This window comes from Hyperoodon ampullatus (assembly GCF_949752795.1).
Source record: "Hyperoodon ampullatus genome assembly, chromosome: 1".
In the NCBI taxonomy this organism is placed as follows: domain Eukaryota; kingdom Metazoa; phylum Chordata; class Mammalia; order Artiodactyla; family Ziphiidae; genus Hyperoodon; species Hyperoodon ampullatus.
The window spans coordinates 105725025-105740584 of NC_136914.1; the positions used below are offsets into that span (position 1 = coordinate 105725025).

The window sequence follows — 15560 nt, forward strand, 5'->3', positions numbered from 1 at the left end:
GTAAAAAATTCTATAGCAGATCCATAGTTTAATAACTCAGATTTTTTATTTTAAAAAGTTATAGCTTTTGAAGACTTCAAAATGGGAAAATTCTTATTTAGTATAACTTCATTTTTATAAATTGATCTCTCCACTCCTACCAGGAAAAAGACCAGGTCAGAAGTGTTTATACAGTTTGGTGTATCTAGTAGTATTACAAAAAAAAAAAAAGTTATTTCAAACAAAGAACATTACCCAGTATTTGGCTTGCGTCTATAGTTCTCCTGAAACTGGTCCAAGGCAAGCATGGCTGAGTGAATCTCTAAAGGTGCCTATTTAGAACAATAAAATTTGGTCAATATTTATTGAGTGTGTAATATGTGTCAGGCACTGTGCTAATGCTTTTAAGACATTATTTAATTTAGTCATAATAAATGTATTTGATTACTATTTTTATCTTTATATAACAGATAAGGAAGATGAGACTTGACTTCAAGGTCATAAAGCTGTATTTAAACAAAGATCTAAGTTTTTTTTTCCCTGTTGTGGCCTCTCCCGTTGCGGTGCACAGGCTCCGGATGCGCAGGCTCAGCAGCCATGGCTCACGGGCCCAGCCGCTCCACGGCATGTGGGATCTTCCCAGACCAGGGCACGAACCTGCATCCCCTGCATTGGCAGGCGGACTCTCAACCACTGCGCCACCAGGGAAGCCCAAGTTTTAATCCCAGGCTTTATGACTAGTTTTTATTAGGTTATCCATATGAAATAAAGTATTACCAACTGAACAAAGGAAACAAAATGTCTGTACAAGAGCACCGAATTCCTTTTCTTTATTAACATTTACAAATTTGGAAACTGTTAATATTGAATATAATTCTTTACTTATCACAAATACATTCACTGCTACAAAACTGATCCAGTGATTTAAAAAAAACAGAATAAATGCTTCCAAGGTTTTTACGGAAGAACTATGTATTATATAAAACTCTACATGGTTCAGAAAATCTTTTAATATGATCACCTTTGCATAAATTAATGAAACCACCTTTACACTATCAAACCTGGTATATCATTATAAATGTAAACCTTTTTCCTATTATTCTAACATTTCCATTATACAAATTCCTATTTTTAATCCCTGGGCATCAGTTCTAGATACATGAATACGACTTTTATTTTTTAAAAATCCGACAGTCTGACAGAAATCTTCATAATCTCTTACCAATCCCCACCTGCCTTTCTCAAACCTGCAAAGCATTTATTTACCTCAGGTTTGCTAAAATCCGCAATAAGGCACTTTGGATGTTTTATCTGCTTCTCTAACGGTTCCTAACAGAAAAAAACAAACAACAGAAAAAAATCCATTATTACTTCGGAGCAAGCACATGACTACTTGACAAACTACACAGAGCACTAAAAGCAGTGGCTCCCTCCCAAAGGTCTGAAATAAATAAGGTTGGGCTAATATGTTTTAACTGAAATATAAAATAGCTACCATTCACTGGTTACCCCTTTTCATATTACCACACTTTATTTTTTTTAATGTTACATGCAACTAGATAACCTGCTCCAAATAGTAAATTTGGGAAGAATTGGTAAAAACATTTGTATACTCGAAAAAATCTACAATCTTAGTCAAAGAGCTACCGTATTTTTTTGATACCAAGTTATCAGGACTCGTTATGCCTGACATAACTTGAATAAATACCCAGTTAAAATTTTCTGTGTGGAGCAAAGAACACACCAAGGCCAAAAAACCCAACCAACACTCCACCACCACCTCTGCCCCCCCAAAAAAACAAACCCAATCTGAAATTTACTTGAGGCATAACTAAGAATTGGGGTAAATGGCAAGAGGAAGTAATGCACAAATCCTCTTACAGCAGATCTGACTAGCTGTAGCATTTTAATCTGTTTAGCTCTAACTTTGGCTTGAAAAAAACCTTGTAGAGGACTTTAGTTAATAATTGCTCTGGAAAAGAAAAGGCAGTCAAGTTCAAACCTTGAGAATTTGCAAGAAAAAACAGAGACGTATTAGACAGCTTATACTGAGAAGTGGCCTAAGGATTTAAGCAGCAAGAGGCTCCTTGGTTCCTTGATACAAGTAGCCTCTACATTCTCTCTATACAGATACTTACCTTTCCTTTCAATGCCAGTTTATGGGAATTATTTAACATTTCTAACATATTACACTATTTCTTGAAATCCAAAAAATTAAAAATTTTAAAACCTGGATTAACAAATATGATAAATAAAATATTCCTTTTACTTCAAAAATGTAAATAACTGAATAATGAAACAGAACATATACTGAATCAATGCTTATTAAATCTTTCAAATATATATTAGTTACATCTTTTGTCTTAGGAAGTAATTATAAGAAGTATAATCAACTCTTTGATGATTCACAAAGTAGTTCCTTTGTGAACTATATGGATGGGTATTGTAGCTGTAAATTCTTTTGCTGCTATCAGTTTATTTCCATAGATTGATTCCATTTTCCTGAAAGTGGGTACAAATTAAAAAACAAAATCTGTTCAGCCTTTGAATTACTTTTATTGCTTTTTTCTCCCTGCCATTCTCCTGTAAAGAAACATTTTTTTAATCAGAAAAAAAAAATACTTACAAAGCAGAATGTTTTAGGAGTCTTAACTTGAACAGCTATCCCTCCATGTAAATAAGGTTCCAGTTCTCTAGTATCACCAATGGTAAAAGAAAATGGTGATACCACTAAAAGGAGGAAAAAAGAAAACCATTACATACTGATATAAGTATTTAAATTTGAAGATTTATCATCATAAAGATGTTATTTTTTCATAGTTTACAAAATTAAGAAGATCTCCGTATAAATCATTTTATTTGGTGGTGGGTGGAAGTGTGAGGAGCTAGACAGATTATTTTTCCCAAACAAATATAAGGACTTAAGAAAAAATGGCCAAGAAAACTTGGAAGGAAAAAAAGGGTATGAGAGGTGCTTATTATTAGATATTAAAATACTTTATAAAGACTCAATAATTAATATACTGATACTTTTTATATATATAGTTCATAATAATTAAAATAGTATGATACTGGCTCATGAATAGACAGGCAAACAAACAGAATAGATTCTTCAGTAACAGACCCACAAGGGACACAATTAAGGTGGCATCTCAAACCAGCAAAGAAAAGATACTCAATACATCTTTTGGAAAAAAAGCCATCTGGGAAAGTATTCCAAATGGATAAAAGTTTTAAATACCAAAAAAGATGACAAAAAAATTATTAGATAAGAGCACAGGAGAAAAGTTTCTTTAAAACTTTGCAGTAAGGAAGGCTTTCCTAATTATGACTCAAAAGAAAAAATTGAAAGCCTTGACATCATATACACATAGAGCCATCACAAGCAAAGTCAAATGCCAAACTAGAAAAAAATTTTTGTGACTCATATTAAAAAAAAAAAACTCAGCAAATATGCCCTACATATTAGGAGTTCTGGGGAAAAATAACAACTCAATGAGAAAGTGGGCAAAGGACAGATGATTTACATTAAAGGAAAAAGAAATAGCTTTAAAACTTAATAAAAGATACTTAATCTCATTCATAAAATGTAAAATGCAAATCAAAATTATACTATATCATTTTTAATCATACATGAGACTATTCTACAACTACTGATGTGAAAGGACCATCTAGATGTTTAGTTTAATGAAAAGGCAAAGGGCAGCTCTAGTCATAATATGTTACCTTGCACGTAAAAATGCATAAGGAAACCTGGAAGGGCACACAATAAACTAAGAATAGTGGACAGGTAAGAATGAGTGGGAGCCATAGGTGGGCAATAAAGTTTTCACTATAAAGATTTGCCTTCTATTTTTTTTAAATTAATTAATTATTTTTGGCTGCATTGGGTCTTCGTCGTGCATGGGCTTTCTCTAGTTACGGTGAGTGGGTCTATTCTTCATTGTGTTGCACGGGCTTCTCATTGTGGTGGCTTGTCTTGTTGCAGACCACAGGCTCCAGGTGTGCAGGCTTCACTAGTTGTGGCAATGTGGGCTCAGTAGTTGTGGCTCGCAGGCTCTAGAGTGCAGGCTTAGCAGTTGTGGTGCATGGGCTTAGTTGCTCCGTGGCATGTGGTATCCTCCCGGATAAGGGATTGAACCCGTGTCCCCTGCATTGGCAGGCGGACCTTAACCACAGTGCCACCAGGGAAGTCCCCCTTTTATTGTTTTTGAACGATTTGCTTATTCACAAAATTAAATTAAATAAACAAGGTTTATATATTAAGTAGACAGAAAAGGTCAGCAGAGTAAACATCAAACTTAGCTGCTGCTACTTCTGGAGTAGAGGGGAGGTATGAACTAGTACTCATTTTTAACTCTACCTAAATATATATACATATATATATCTAGAATAAGCATATATTGTTTTAGCTATTTAAAAATGTTTTTCAAATAACAGAAAATTACTTTAGAGCAGCAAGTACCAATTTATAAATGTTAAGAAAAAAAAGTTTCATAAACTGCTACCCTATTCAAATATTCTCACTCTGCCCAAATAATTTTTGGTACAAAATGTGGGTTTTATTTTCATTCCTTGATATCCAGTGGCCTCTCCTGTTAATATATACATATAGCCTCAAGATTCAGATCCAGCACCACAATCCACCACTGCATGGCCCCCAACACAACAAAGGATAATCCTAAATAGTTAGTTGAGTCAATTTATGCAAAAACAGATAAAAATTCTTTAATATCAGTGATCTGAATCTGTATTTTACATATTTAGATATAGTCTGGTAAACATAATCCAACAGTTTTGTTACCAAAGATTTTTTTTTAAATATTTATGTATTTATTTATTTGGTTGCACTGGGTCTTAGTTGCAGCAGGTGGGCTCCTTAGTTGTGGCTCGTGGGCTCCTTAGTTGCAGTTCGTGGGCTCCCTAGTTGTGGCATGCAAACTTTTACTTGCGGCAGGCATGTGGGATCTAGTTCCCTGACCAGGGATCGAACCCTGGTCCCCTGCACTGGGAGAAGAGTCTCAACCATTGTGCCACCAGGGAAGTCCCCAAAGATTCGTAAATATAGATCCAAAGTTGTTTTCGTATAAAGAGTTTGTAATAGGGACTGATTTTTTTTTCTCTCCTAAGGATCCATCTTATCATTAAAAGAAAAATAAAAGTAATCCATTTACTAGTCTATACACTAATCACATAAATATGCTTTTAGAAAGTAGGCATAGAGGGAACTTTCCTCAACATAATAAAGGCCGTATATGACAAACCCACAGCCAACATCGTTCTCAATGGTGAAAAACTGAAACCATTTCCACTAAGATCAGGAACAAGACAAGGCTGCCCACTCTCACCACTCTTATTCAACATAGTTTCGGAAGTTTTAGCCACAGCAATCAGAGAAGAAAAGGAAATAACAGGAATCCAAATTGGAAAAGAAGAAGTAAAGCTGTCACTGTTTGCAGATGACATGATACTATACATAGAGAATCCTAAAGATGCTACCAGAAAACTTTACCAAAATCAATGAATTTGGTAAAGTAGCAGGATACAAAATTAATGCACAGAAATCTCTGGCATTCCTGTACACTAATGATGAAAAATCTGAAAGTGAAATCAAGAAAACACTCCCATTTACCATTGCAACAAAAAGAATAAAATATCTAGGAATAAACCTACTTAAGGAGACAAAAGACCTGTATGTAGAAAATTATAAGACACTGATGAAAGAAATTAAAGATGATACAAATAGATGGAGAGATATACCATGTTCCTGGATCAGAAGAATCAATATTGTGAAAATGACTCTACTACCCAACGCAACCTACAGATTCAATGCAATCCCTATCAAACTACCACTGGCATTTTTCACAGAACTAGAACAAAAAATTTCAAAATTTGTTTGGAAAAACAAAAGACCCTGAATAGCCAAAGCAATCTTGAGAACGAAAAACAGAGCTGGAGGAATCAGACTCCCTGACTTCAGACTATACTACAAAGCTACAGTAATCAAGACAGTGTGGTACCAGCACAAAAACAGAAAGATAGATCAATGGAACAGGATAGAAAGCCCAGAGATAAACCCACACAGATATGGTCACCTTATCTTTGATAAAGGAGGCAGGAATATACAGTGGAGAAAGGACAGCCTCTTCAGTAAGTGGTGCTGGGAAAACTGGACAGGGACATTTAAAAGTATGAGATTAGATCATTCCCTAACGTCATACACAAAAATAAGCTCAAAATGGATTAAAGACCTAAATGTAAGGCCAGATACTATCAAACTCTTAGAGGAAAACATAGGCAGAACACTCTATGACATAAATCACAGCAAGATCCTTTGGGACCCACCTCCTAGAGAAATGGAAATAAAAACAAAAATAAACAAATGGGACGTAATGAAACTTAAAAGCTTTTGCACAGCAAAGGAAACCATAAACAAGACCAAAAGACAACCCTCAGAATGGGAGAAAATATTTGCAAATGAAGCAACTGACAAAGGATTAATCTCCAAAATTTATAAGCAGCTCATGCAGCTCAATAGCAAAAAAAACAAACAACCCAATCCAAAAATGGGCAGAAGACCTAAATAGACATTTCTCCAAAGAAGATATACAGACTGCCAACAAACACATGAAAGAATGCTCAACATCACCAATCATTAGAGAAATGCAAATCAAAACTACAATGAGGTATCACCTCACAGCAGTCAGAATGGCCATCATCAAAAAATCTACAAACAATAAATGCTGGAGAGGGTGTGTAGAAAAGGGAACACTCTTGCACTGCTGGTGGGAATATGAATTGGTACAGCCACTATGGAGAACAGTATGGAGGTTCCTTAAAAAACTAAAAATAGAACTACCATATGACCCAGCAATCCCACTACTAGGCATATACCCTGAGAAAACCATAATTCAAAAAGAGGCATGTACCAAAATGTTCATTGTAGCTCTATTCACAATAGCCCGGATATGGAAACAATCTAAGTGTCCATCATCAGATGAATGGATAAAGAAGATGTGGCACATATATACAATGGAATATTACTCAGCCATAAAAAGAAACAAAATTGAGCTATTTGTAATGAGGTGGATAGACCTAGAGTCTGTCATACAGAGTGAAGTAAGTCAGAAAGAGAAAGACAAATACCGTATGCTAACACATATATATGGAACTTAAGAAAAAAAATGTCATAAAGAACCTAGGGGTAAAACAGGAATAAAGACACAGACCTACTTGAGAATGGACTTGAGGATATGGGGAGGGGGAAGGGTAAGCTGTGACAAAGCGAGAGAGAGGCATGGACATATATACACTACCAAACGTAAGGTAGATAGATAGTGAGAAGCAGCCCCATAGCACAGGGAGATCAGCTCGGTGCTTTGTGACCGCCTGGAGGGGTGGGATAGGGAGGGTGGGAGGGAGGGAGACCCAAGAGGGAAGGGATATGGGAACAGATGTATATGTATAACTGATTCACTTTGTTATAAATCAGAAACTAATAATAATATATATATATATATATATATATATATATATATATACACATATATATATATACATACTTTTAGATGCCCTAAAGATAAAACTGAGTCACTCTCAACTGAACAGGTTTAAACATGCTGTCTCTGAGTTACATGACATCTATAAATGTCTTTAACTCTTTTAAACATGGCTGGAGGAAAATCACAAACTACGCAGAGTAACGCTGCTATAAATTCATTATTTTCAACTTCAAATGGGCCCTAAATGAAGCCTGATGATATTTTAAAATGTTTACTCTCCTCAAATCTCTGGCCCTACCGTAACCTTACCTCTCCTTTGGGTCATGATTTCATCTCAGTCCACTGACAAAACAGATTCCTGCAGCTTCTTGCCAATAAATCCACTAATCTGCCTGCAGTAACGTCCATTCATCCCTTTATCCAAGCCACTGAACAAAAACATGTATCTTCACTTGAATACTTCACTATCACCTCACCCAACGAGCCTAGACTGTACTCATTATCTCTCTCCAAAACCTGCTCCTCTTCTTCCACTCCCTAATGTGTAAATAAATAAGGTGCCAGAATCTTCACTCACCTACCATAAAGTTTCCTCTTAAATGTCTTAAGACTCTTGTTATCTCAACTCCCACTGTCACCCCTGCTATATTATACCTTTAAGTTCCTTGAATTCTATCTTGCTTCTTACTGTTTGTCTCTGCACAGAATATTCTTTTCATCATCTTCGTAAGCCAATGCAATCAATTGTAATCAAGACACCCTGTCCCCACTGCTGCAGTACCAAAAGTGAGTAGGTGTCCTTGCTAAGGTTAGAGTTCCCAGAATGCCTTTTCTCTCTTTATACCATCACTGCTGAATGTTAGTATCCCCTCACTTGGATTAAATGTCTTGAGGCCAAGAATTGGATCATGTCTGTCTGAGCTGATGGTGTGTTCTTGACACTGAGTATAGTGTCTGAACTGTAAACATGCTGAAGAATGGATAAGTATAAATGAATTAATAAAACACATAAACTTACCAGTTATTTGTTGTGTAGATCCATTTAAGCCTGTCATTCCATTAATTTCTCGAAATGTTAGGAATTGTCCTGTTTCAAGTTTGTGAGGACGATTTTCAAGGCAAGTGACAATGCCAGGATTAGCCTAGAAATAAGAGTAATATACTAAAAAACAAGTCCATGTATTCCTTTTTGTACAATTTCCAAATCTCACACAAAAAGGAACATGTTATCATAAAATTCTCAAAATAACCAAAATTCCAAGCCATTCTTCTCCTTCCATATTAAAAGCAATGCTTTAAAGAATTGACACAAAATAGTGACATCATTTTATTATGTGATTTTGAAACTTATTTTATTATGAATGTTTAAAATATAATTTCTATGTTTGGGGGAAATAGATTCCATAAGGGAGTTCAAATATTTCACAGATGCAAAGATTCTTGTGATTTATAAAAAACATTCAAAGTGACTGAATGGTAAGTTTCAAAGTCATTCATGACAGACTCTGTGTACATAAAAGATGAGTCTAACTTTGAAGATCAAAGAAATGTAAGAATGGAGGATGGAAATTTAGAGCCAGGAAAGTGGTAGGTTAAAGCTTATCCAACACTTTAAAGCAAAGAAATATTATGTACCCCTGCTTATCAAGATAAAAACAGGAAGGAATTGGCTTATCTCATCTAAAAGGTGCATGAGATAGGTCAGACACCAGGAAATTTCCTAACTGCATATAATCCATCACATTGCTTGAATAATGTGATAATAATTTAATTTACATAAAACCTAATGGAAGTATAATTCTCTCTTTCATAAGTGTGTAGATTCTAAAAATTCTCTTGCTGTTTAAGTGTTTGAGAAATACAATTATGATCACAAACATGTAGATAAAATTAATGTAATGTGGGTTTACTAATATCTCAACAAGAATAGAATTCATAAGGACTTTAAGGAGAAATAATTTACAGATAAGTTAAATGGGAACGTTTATGATATTTTTCTAATTTTTTATGGATAACCTCCATATTTCCTGCACTATTCAATAAAAGACAGTATCAGTGCAATACAAGATCCCTTGGAGCTTATTCTAACTCTATAATATTCTTAGGGACAAACTAACAATAACTAGAGAAGGTAAAAGGCTAAACAGTAACCATTCTGTAAGCAAAGAGATACACAAAATGATTTTTCAATGAATTTTTTCTTAAAAAGGGGTAAGAAAGGCAACATTACACTGGGTTTAAAAAGAAAGCATAAAGATAAAAGCACAAATACTATTCAGTCAAAGTATATTATCATTTCCTTATGTTTGGTTTCTTTTGAGCTTTAATGTAAATTGATCATTAAGAATGCAAATAAAGTTAATGATTTAGGCTAAACTACAGAAGGAGTAGTAAAAATAGATCATAATAATTTCTCCAATTCTTTCAGGGAATAAAAAATTAAGCTTGCATGATATTAAGAGAACATGGTTAGAAAATTCAGAGTTTTTGATTTGAAGGTTAATTAATTCTTAAACTTTTCTCATCTTCCAAATAATGTTTTAGAAATATAACAAATTAGAAAAGCTTTTGTTTATGATGACTTAAGTGTCCATCTTCCTGGAGTCAGAGTGTTGGGCCAAGTGACTTATGACATACTTAGTACATCTATGATCTGACACAATTAACAATTCAGTAAACACTGACTCACAATTCATGTCCCATAGGAACATGACAGAGAACAAAATTAAAATTAATGACATAAGCAAATGTTCATCAATTGTTAAAAAATGTTAGATGGAATCCAGAATACTCTCTCTTAATATACTAACTTCAATTTTAAACAAATAAAAAATACTGCATATTACAATATTTTGCTAATATCACCTTTTAAAAAATAGTTTTCACATCAACTTAAAAATATCAATCATATACATATACAATAATATACGTATATAATCATACTTGCGTTATATTTGAAATGAAAATCTCTTTTGGTTCTTCTCCTGTTGTATCTAAAACTTCAAATTCATCACCGAAATCACAAAACAACCGTGACCAAATTCCATGTATATCTGCACTGATGAACTGTGAAATGAAGAAACAAGTTCAAGCTTATACATTTATATAAAGAAAAAACAACCCTCAACTATCTTAGGCCTTTTGGTAACAATTTTATTTATAATTAAGCATATTATTTGAGGTATAAAGTGATCACAAATACGATAATTTGTTTGTGAATTGGTTTTGGAATCAAGGATTTTGGTATTTCGGACTGGATATCTAGTTTTAACAAATTAGAAGCAACATCAGCACACCATCATTGTATATTCTATAATTTTTAACTAACAAAAATCTGTGCTTTGCCCTAAAAATCAAGCACAGAATATAAGAAAGATAACTTGGTTTGACGGTCTAGCAGTGAATTCTTACCTTTCATTTTAGAAAAGAAGAATGGAGTGTCATTCACCAAAAGTGGTAGAGTTGAAGGAAAATAAAACAGCTAAAAACTGAGAGTGGCATCAACAGGAAAGGGGCTGAGGTACTAACAGTGCACATCGGAATTATGAAAGGTAAGAATCAGGTTCTTTTATTTTTTTTTTGTGGTATGCGGGCCTCTCACTGTTGTGGCCTCTCCAGTTGCGGAGCACAGGCTCCGGACACGCAGGATCAGTGGCCATGGCTCACGGGCCCAGCCGCTCAGCGGCATGTGGGATCTCCCCGGACCGGGGAACAAACCCCTGTCCCCTGCATCGGCAGGCAGACTCTCAACCACTGTGCCACCAGGGAAGCCCAAGAATCAGATTCTTAAACACAATCATAAATGTTTTATTGAAAGTGATTTTTATAACATATACACATTCTCCAGTCTAAGAAAATGTAAAGAAATTATTTTTGTGCTCAGTTATTTTTAGACATACTGATAATAAAGAAAAAGTCTTAATCTGTAACACACATGATCCTGTATAAAGTGATATTTTTCTAACAAAAACTAAAGTCTATTCATATTTGGGCATAAGAATGTAGCCCATTAAAATAATTTATACCACCTATTATACGAGGTAGTGAAATAGCTAACAGAAGACTACCTCCTACTTGATCATGCACTGCCTTTACTATCAAAATAGGTACCTACAGCATTTTTTATGAGACATAAAACTAAGAAGATAGTTATAAACTTTTTTTGTTGTTTAAAAGCTGCAAACTCAAGGACAATTTCTTTCTTTGCAAAACAACTTTAAAGTATGAATATATGCATCAATCACATAAAGATTTTAGTTTACAACCTTGTGTAACTGTAATTATTTTGTAAAACTTTTGAGTTCTGTTCGAAGTTTACTGACTACTCTGTCTTATTCATCTACTTAATTTAATTTGTGAAACAGAACACAAATGTTCTACAGAGTATAAATATGCTATGTAAGTACCACAATCCAAATATTTTCAGCACATCTATTTTATACAGTATGAAGATAGTTTAGTGCCTATCTCAAAGGAACAAATAGCATTTTCCTTTTGCCAAAGGAACAAAGGACCCCACAAAGGAGGTGGAGTTAGTAATATGTATGCAGTTGCAGGGGATGAATTATGGTTTTTCCCATCTAGATCTCTTTCCAGCCTTCTCAATGTCATCACTACTTAACAATACCTAATTACTCTGAACAAAAATAAAGGAGTCATTCTTTATCATTCTTTCCTTCACAACTCTTATTCATCCATTCTCAATCCCGTTAGTCTGTTTTTACAAAAGATACCTCGAATTCAATGACTTCTTACACTCTCTATTCCCAAAAAGGCACAAGTATCTCTCACTTGGACTACTTACTGCATTAGCCTCTAACTGATCTAGCCACCTCTACTCTACTGTTACAATTCAACAGTTCTCTTTCTTTTTGGTTTCACGATCCCTTCACATTCTTAAAAATTACTGATGACCCAATTAGCTTTTGTTTATGTGGGTTATACCTACTGATATTTACTGTGTTAGAAAGTAAAACCAAGAAACACTTAAAACACAAGAACACACACAAACATTCAATTAGCTGTCAGAGCAATGATATCACCACATATCAAGTAGACTTTGTAAACTCTACTGCACCCCATAAGAGAATCAGAGTGAAAAAAGCAAATAACATTTCAGTAATATTATAATAGTTTGACTTTGCAGACCCTATGAAAGGGTCTCAGGGACCCTCAGTGTCCTTGGACCACACTTCAAAAACCAAAATTAAAAAGTATTATTGTGATTGTCCTCATGTAAAAAGTTTCTTATATAACTCACTGAAAAGCTATAAATTCTAATACTGAAAGTGCTTTTCCTTTGGTAAACTATGTGTCATCATTAAGTGATACTATTACCTTTATTGGAGGGCACTGAGAATGGCAAAAGTCATTGATCTTCTTCTGCAATGATAGTTTGGTCTCAGTCAATACTACACACTGTTGAGAAGAATACAAGAATTAAAGATTAAAAAATAAACAATTATTTTGGTAATGTACAACTTCTAAGTCAGAAGCATTTCAGTTTGCACTATGCTAAAAATACCTTGTTTTCTTTGTAAAAAATACTATCGTATTGTACTCCATTTTAAGGTTAATACCTTCAGAGGTACAGAGTAGCAAAAGTAAAAGTAACATATACAGCCATCTCTAGGTATCTGCAGGGGATTGGTTCTAGAACACTCTGTAGATACCAAAATCTGCTGATACTCAAGTCCCTTACATAAAATGTCATAGCATATACAGGACAAAACCTGCCCACACTAAATTCAATTATCATCACAATTAGAAGCAAACCTTAATATCCTATGTGACATTTACACAACCCAAATGGTTGGAGGTTTTTTTTTTCCCCCGGTACGCGGGCCTCTCACTGTTGTGGCTTCTCCCGTTGAGGAGCACAGGCTCCGGACGCGCAGGCTCAGCGGCCATGGCTCACGGGCCCAGCCGCTCAGCGGCATGTGGGATCTTCCCAGACAGGGGAACGCACCTGTGTCCCCTGCATCGGCAGGCGGACTCTCAACCACTGCGCCACCAGGGAAGCCCCTTGGAGATTTTATTTTACCTGTTACTGCCATGGAAATGCTTAGTCATCAAAATATTAATTAAATGCTAGCTTAAAACAATTACACTTTCAAAGAGATACATTAGTTGGCTGAGCTTTCTTTTACTTTTACTTCAGAGATTCAACAGATTCACAATATTACAACTTTTATTTATGACAGTGCCACCAAGTTCTGTTAAGATAGCAAATTATAATTTTCAATGCTTAATTTTTTATCATCACCCTGTGAGATAAGTAGAGAAGGTTTTATAATTAGATTTTATCATAGCTAACTTAAACTCATAAAGGTCAAATATTTTCTTAGGGTCATTCATCTATCAAGTGGCAAAAGCAGGTTGACACACTCAGTCCAGAGCTTTCCTTGCTGCTGGTTTCCATGAAATGGATAACTCAGTTTCACTACAAATAACCAGGTATGGATTTTTTATCTAGCTTAGAATAGGATGTGATTCCTACAGAGCGGTAATCCTCCATGCATCTCTTACTGTTTATATATCTCTCACGGGTTATGCCACGAATGCAAGGCTCTGACCATTCTTTACGTGGGCTGTTTCTCAGGATTGTATTTGCCTTGTGTAAACTTGAGAAATGAGGTAATGTCTCCCTCTGGGACAAAGAGCAAGCTTGTTCACTGCTTGCTATACAGCAAGTTCCCCAAGCTCAATGTTCCTTTCCTCTAAAGGAATCCACTACATGTGCAGGCATCCACTGAGCCCTCTGCACTGCACAGGTGGGATTTGGAGGAATGAAGGAGGAAACAAGGCAAATACCATGCTCACACATTTACCATGCTCTGAGTAATAAAGTCCTTAGTCTCTGATCCAGGAATCTCATGTTTTCTGCCAGCATCCATGAAACTGTAACAGGCTAACTTACTGGCTTGCAATTAGGGTTAAATCAAATCCTATTAGACCGAGTACATATGGAGTCTAATTTGTGTTTCAATGCTAGAAAATTCTCAACCATAATTTGAATATGCCTTTTTCTATAAGTCCAATCTCATGAATTGGACCTTTTTATTCAAGCTCTCATTTCTTTTAATTTCTCTTTAGTATATTCTTTTATTACTGTGTGCTATAGTTTTTTAGATTTAATTCTATTTATTTATTTATTTATAAATAATAAATAAATATTTGCGTTGGGTCTTTGTTGCTGTGCATAGGCTTTCTCTAGCTGTGGCAAGCAGAGGTCACTCTTCGTTGCTGTGCGCAAGCTTCTCATTGTGGTGGCTTCTCTTCTTGCAGAGCATAGGCTCTAGGCATGGGGGCTTCAGTAGTTGCAGCACGCGGGCTCAGCAGTTGTGGCACATGGGCTCTAGAGCACAGGCTCGGTAATTGTGGTGCACGGGCTTAGCTGCTCTGCAGCATGTGGGATCTTCCCGGACCAGGGCTTGAACCCGTCCCCTGCACTGGCAGACAGATTCTTATCCACTGCACCACCAGGGAAGTCCCTGTAGTTTCACTAATCTCCTCAGCTCTATCTTTCAATTTATTAATTCTTATTCCAGTTGTATCTATCCACTATTTAATCTATTCATTGTTTTAATTTTTAGGACTATATTTTTCATTTCTAAAAGTTCTATTTTGTTATATCTGCCTGATTGCTTTCAACAGTGTCTTATTTTCCTGTTGTATATTTAATCCCTTCTTGTAAGATTTAGTCTGTTTGAATATCTATATTTTATAGTCCCTATCCAATAATTCTATTATCTGAAATTCTTGGAGGTTTAATTCTATTGTTTGTTATATCCACTGACTCTTGATCATGCTGAACTGCTTTTTCCTGTCTTATTATTTTGTATTATGAACACAACCTCATAGGAGCTTTATATATTAGAATATACTGTGGCCTGGTTGAGGGTATATTCCTCTAGATCTTCTGTTTCTGTCTGGCATTCCAGCATATCACCAGCTTAGTACTACACTTTGTGTGTGTGTGTGTGTGTGTGTGTGTGTGTGTATCAAGATATTTATTGTGTACAAGATAGTTTACTGTATTTTTCAAATTCTAAGCCCTGTATAATTCATTCACTCATT

General features: G+C 35.2%; 1 protein-coding gene across 1 annotated transcript in view; it reads right to left on the reverse strand.

Annotated features, from left to right (window-relative positions):
- Window positions 1-15560, reverse strand: part of UBA6 (ubiquitin like modifier activating enzyme 6) — a gene marked incomplete at its 5' end in the record, with an annotated part of 96647 nt that overhangs the window by 39519 nt on the left and 41568 nt on the right. Inside the window, 6 exons of the mRNA XM_079716576.1 lie at window positions 235-311; window positions 1246-1308; window positions 2606-2709; window positions 8500-8623; window positions 10425-10547; window positions 12819-12899. Coding sequence (XP_079572702.1) covers window positions 235-311; window positions 1246-1308; window positions 2606-2709; window positions 8500-8623; window positions 10425-10547; window positions 12819-12899 — 572 coding nt within the window. The remainder of the gene's footprint in view (window positions 1-234; window positions 312-1245; window positions 1309-2605; window positions 2710-8499; window positions 8624-10424; window positions 10548-12818; window positions 12900-15560) is intronic.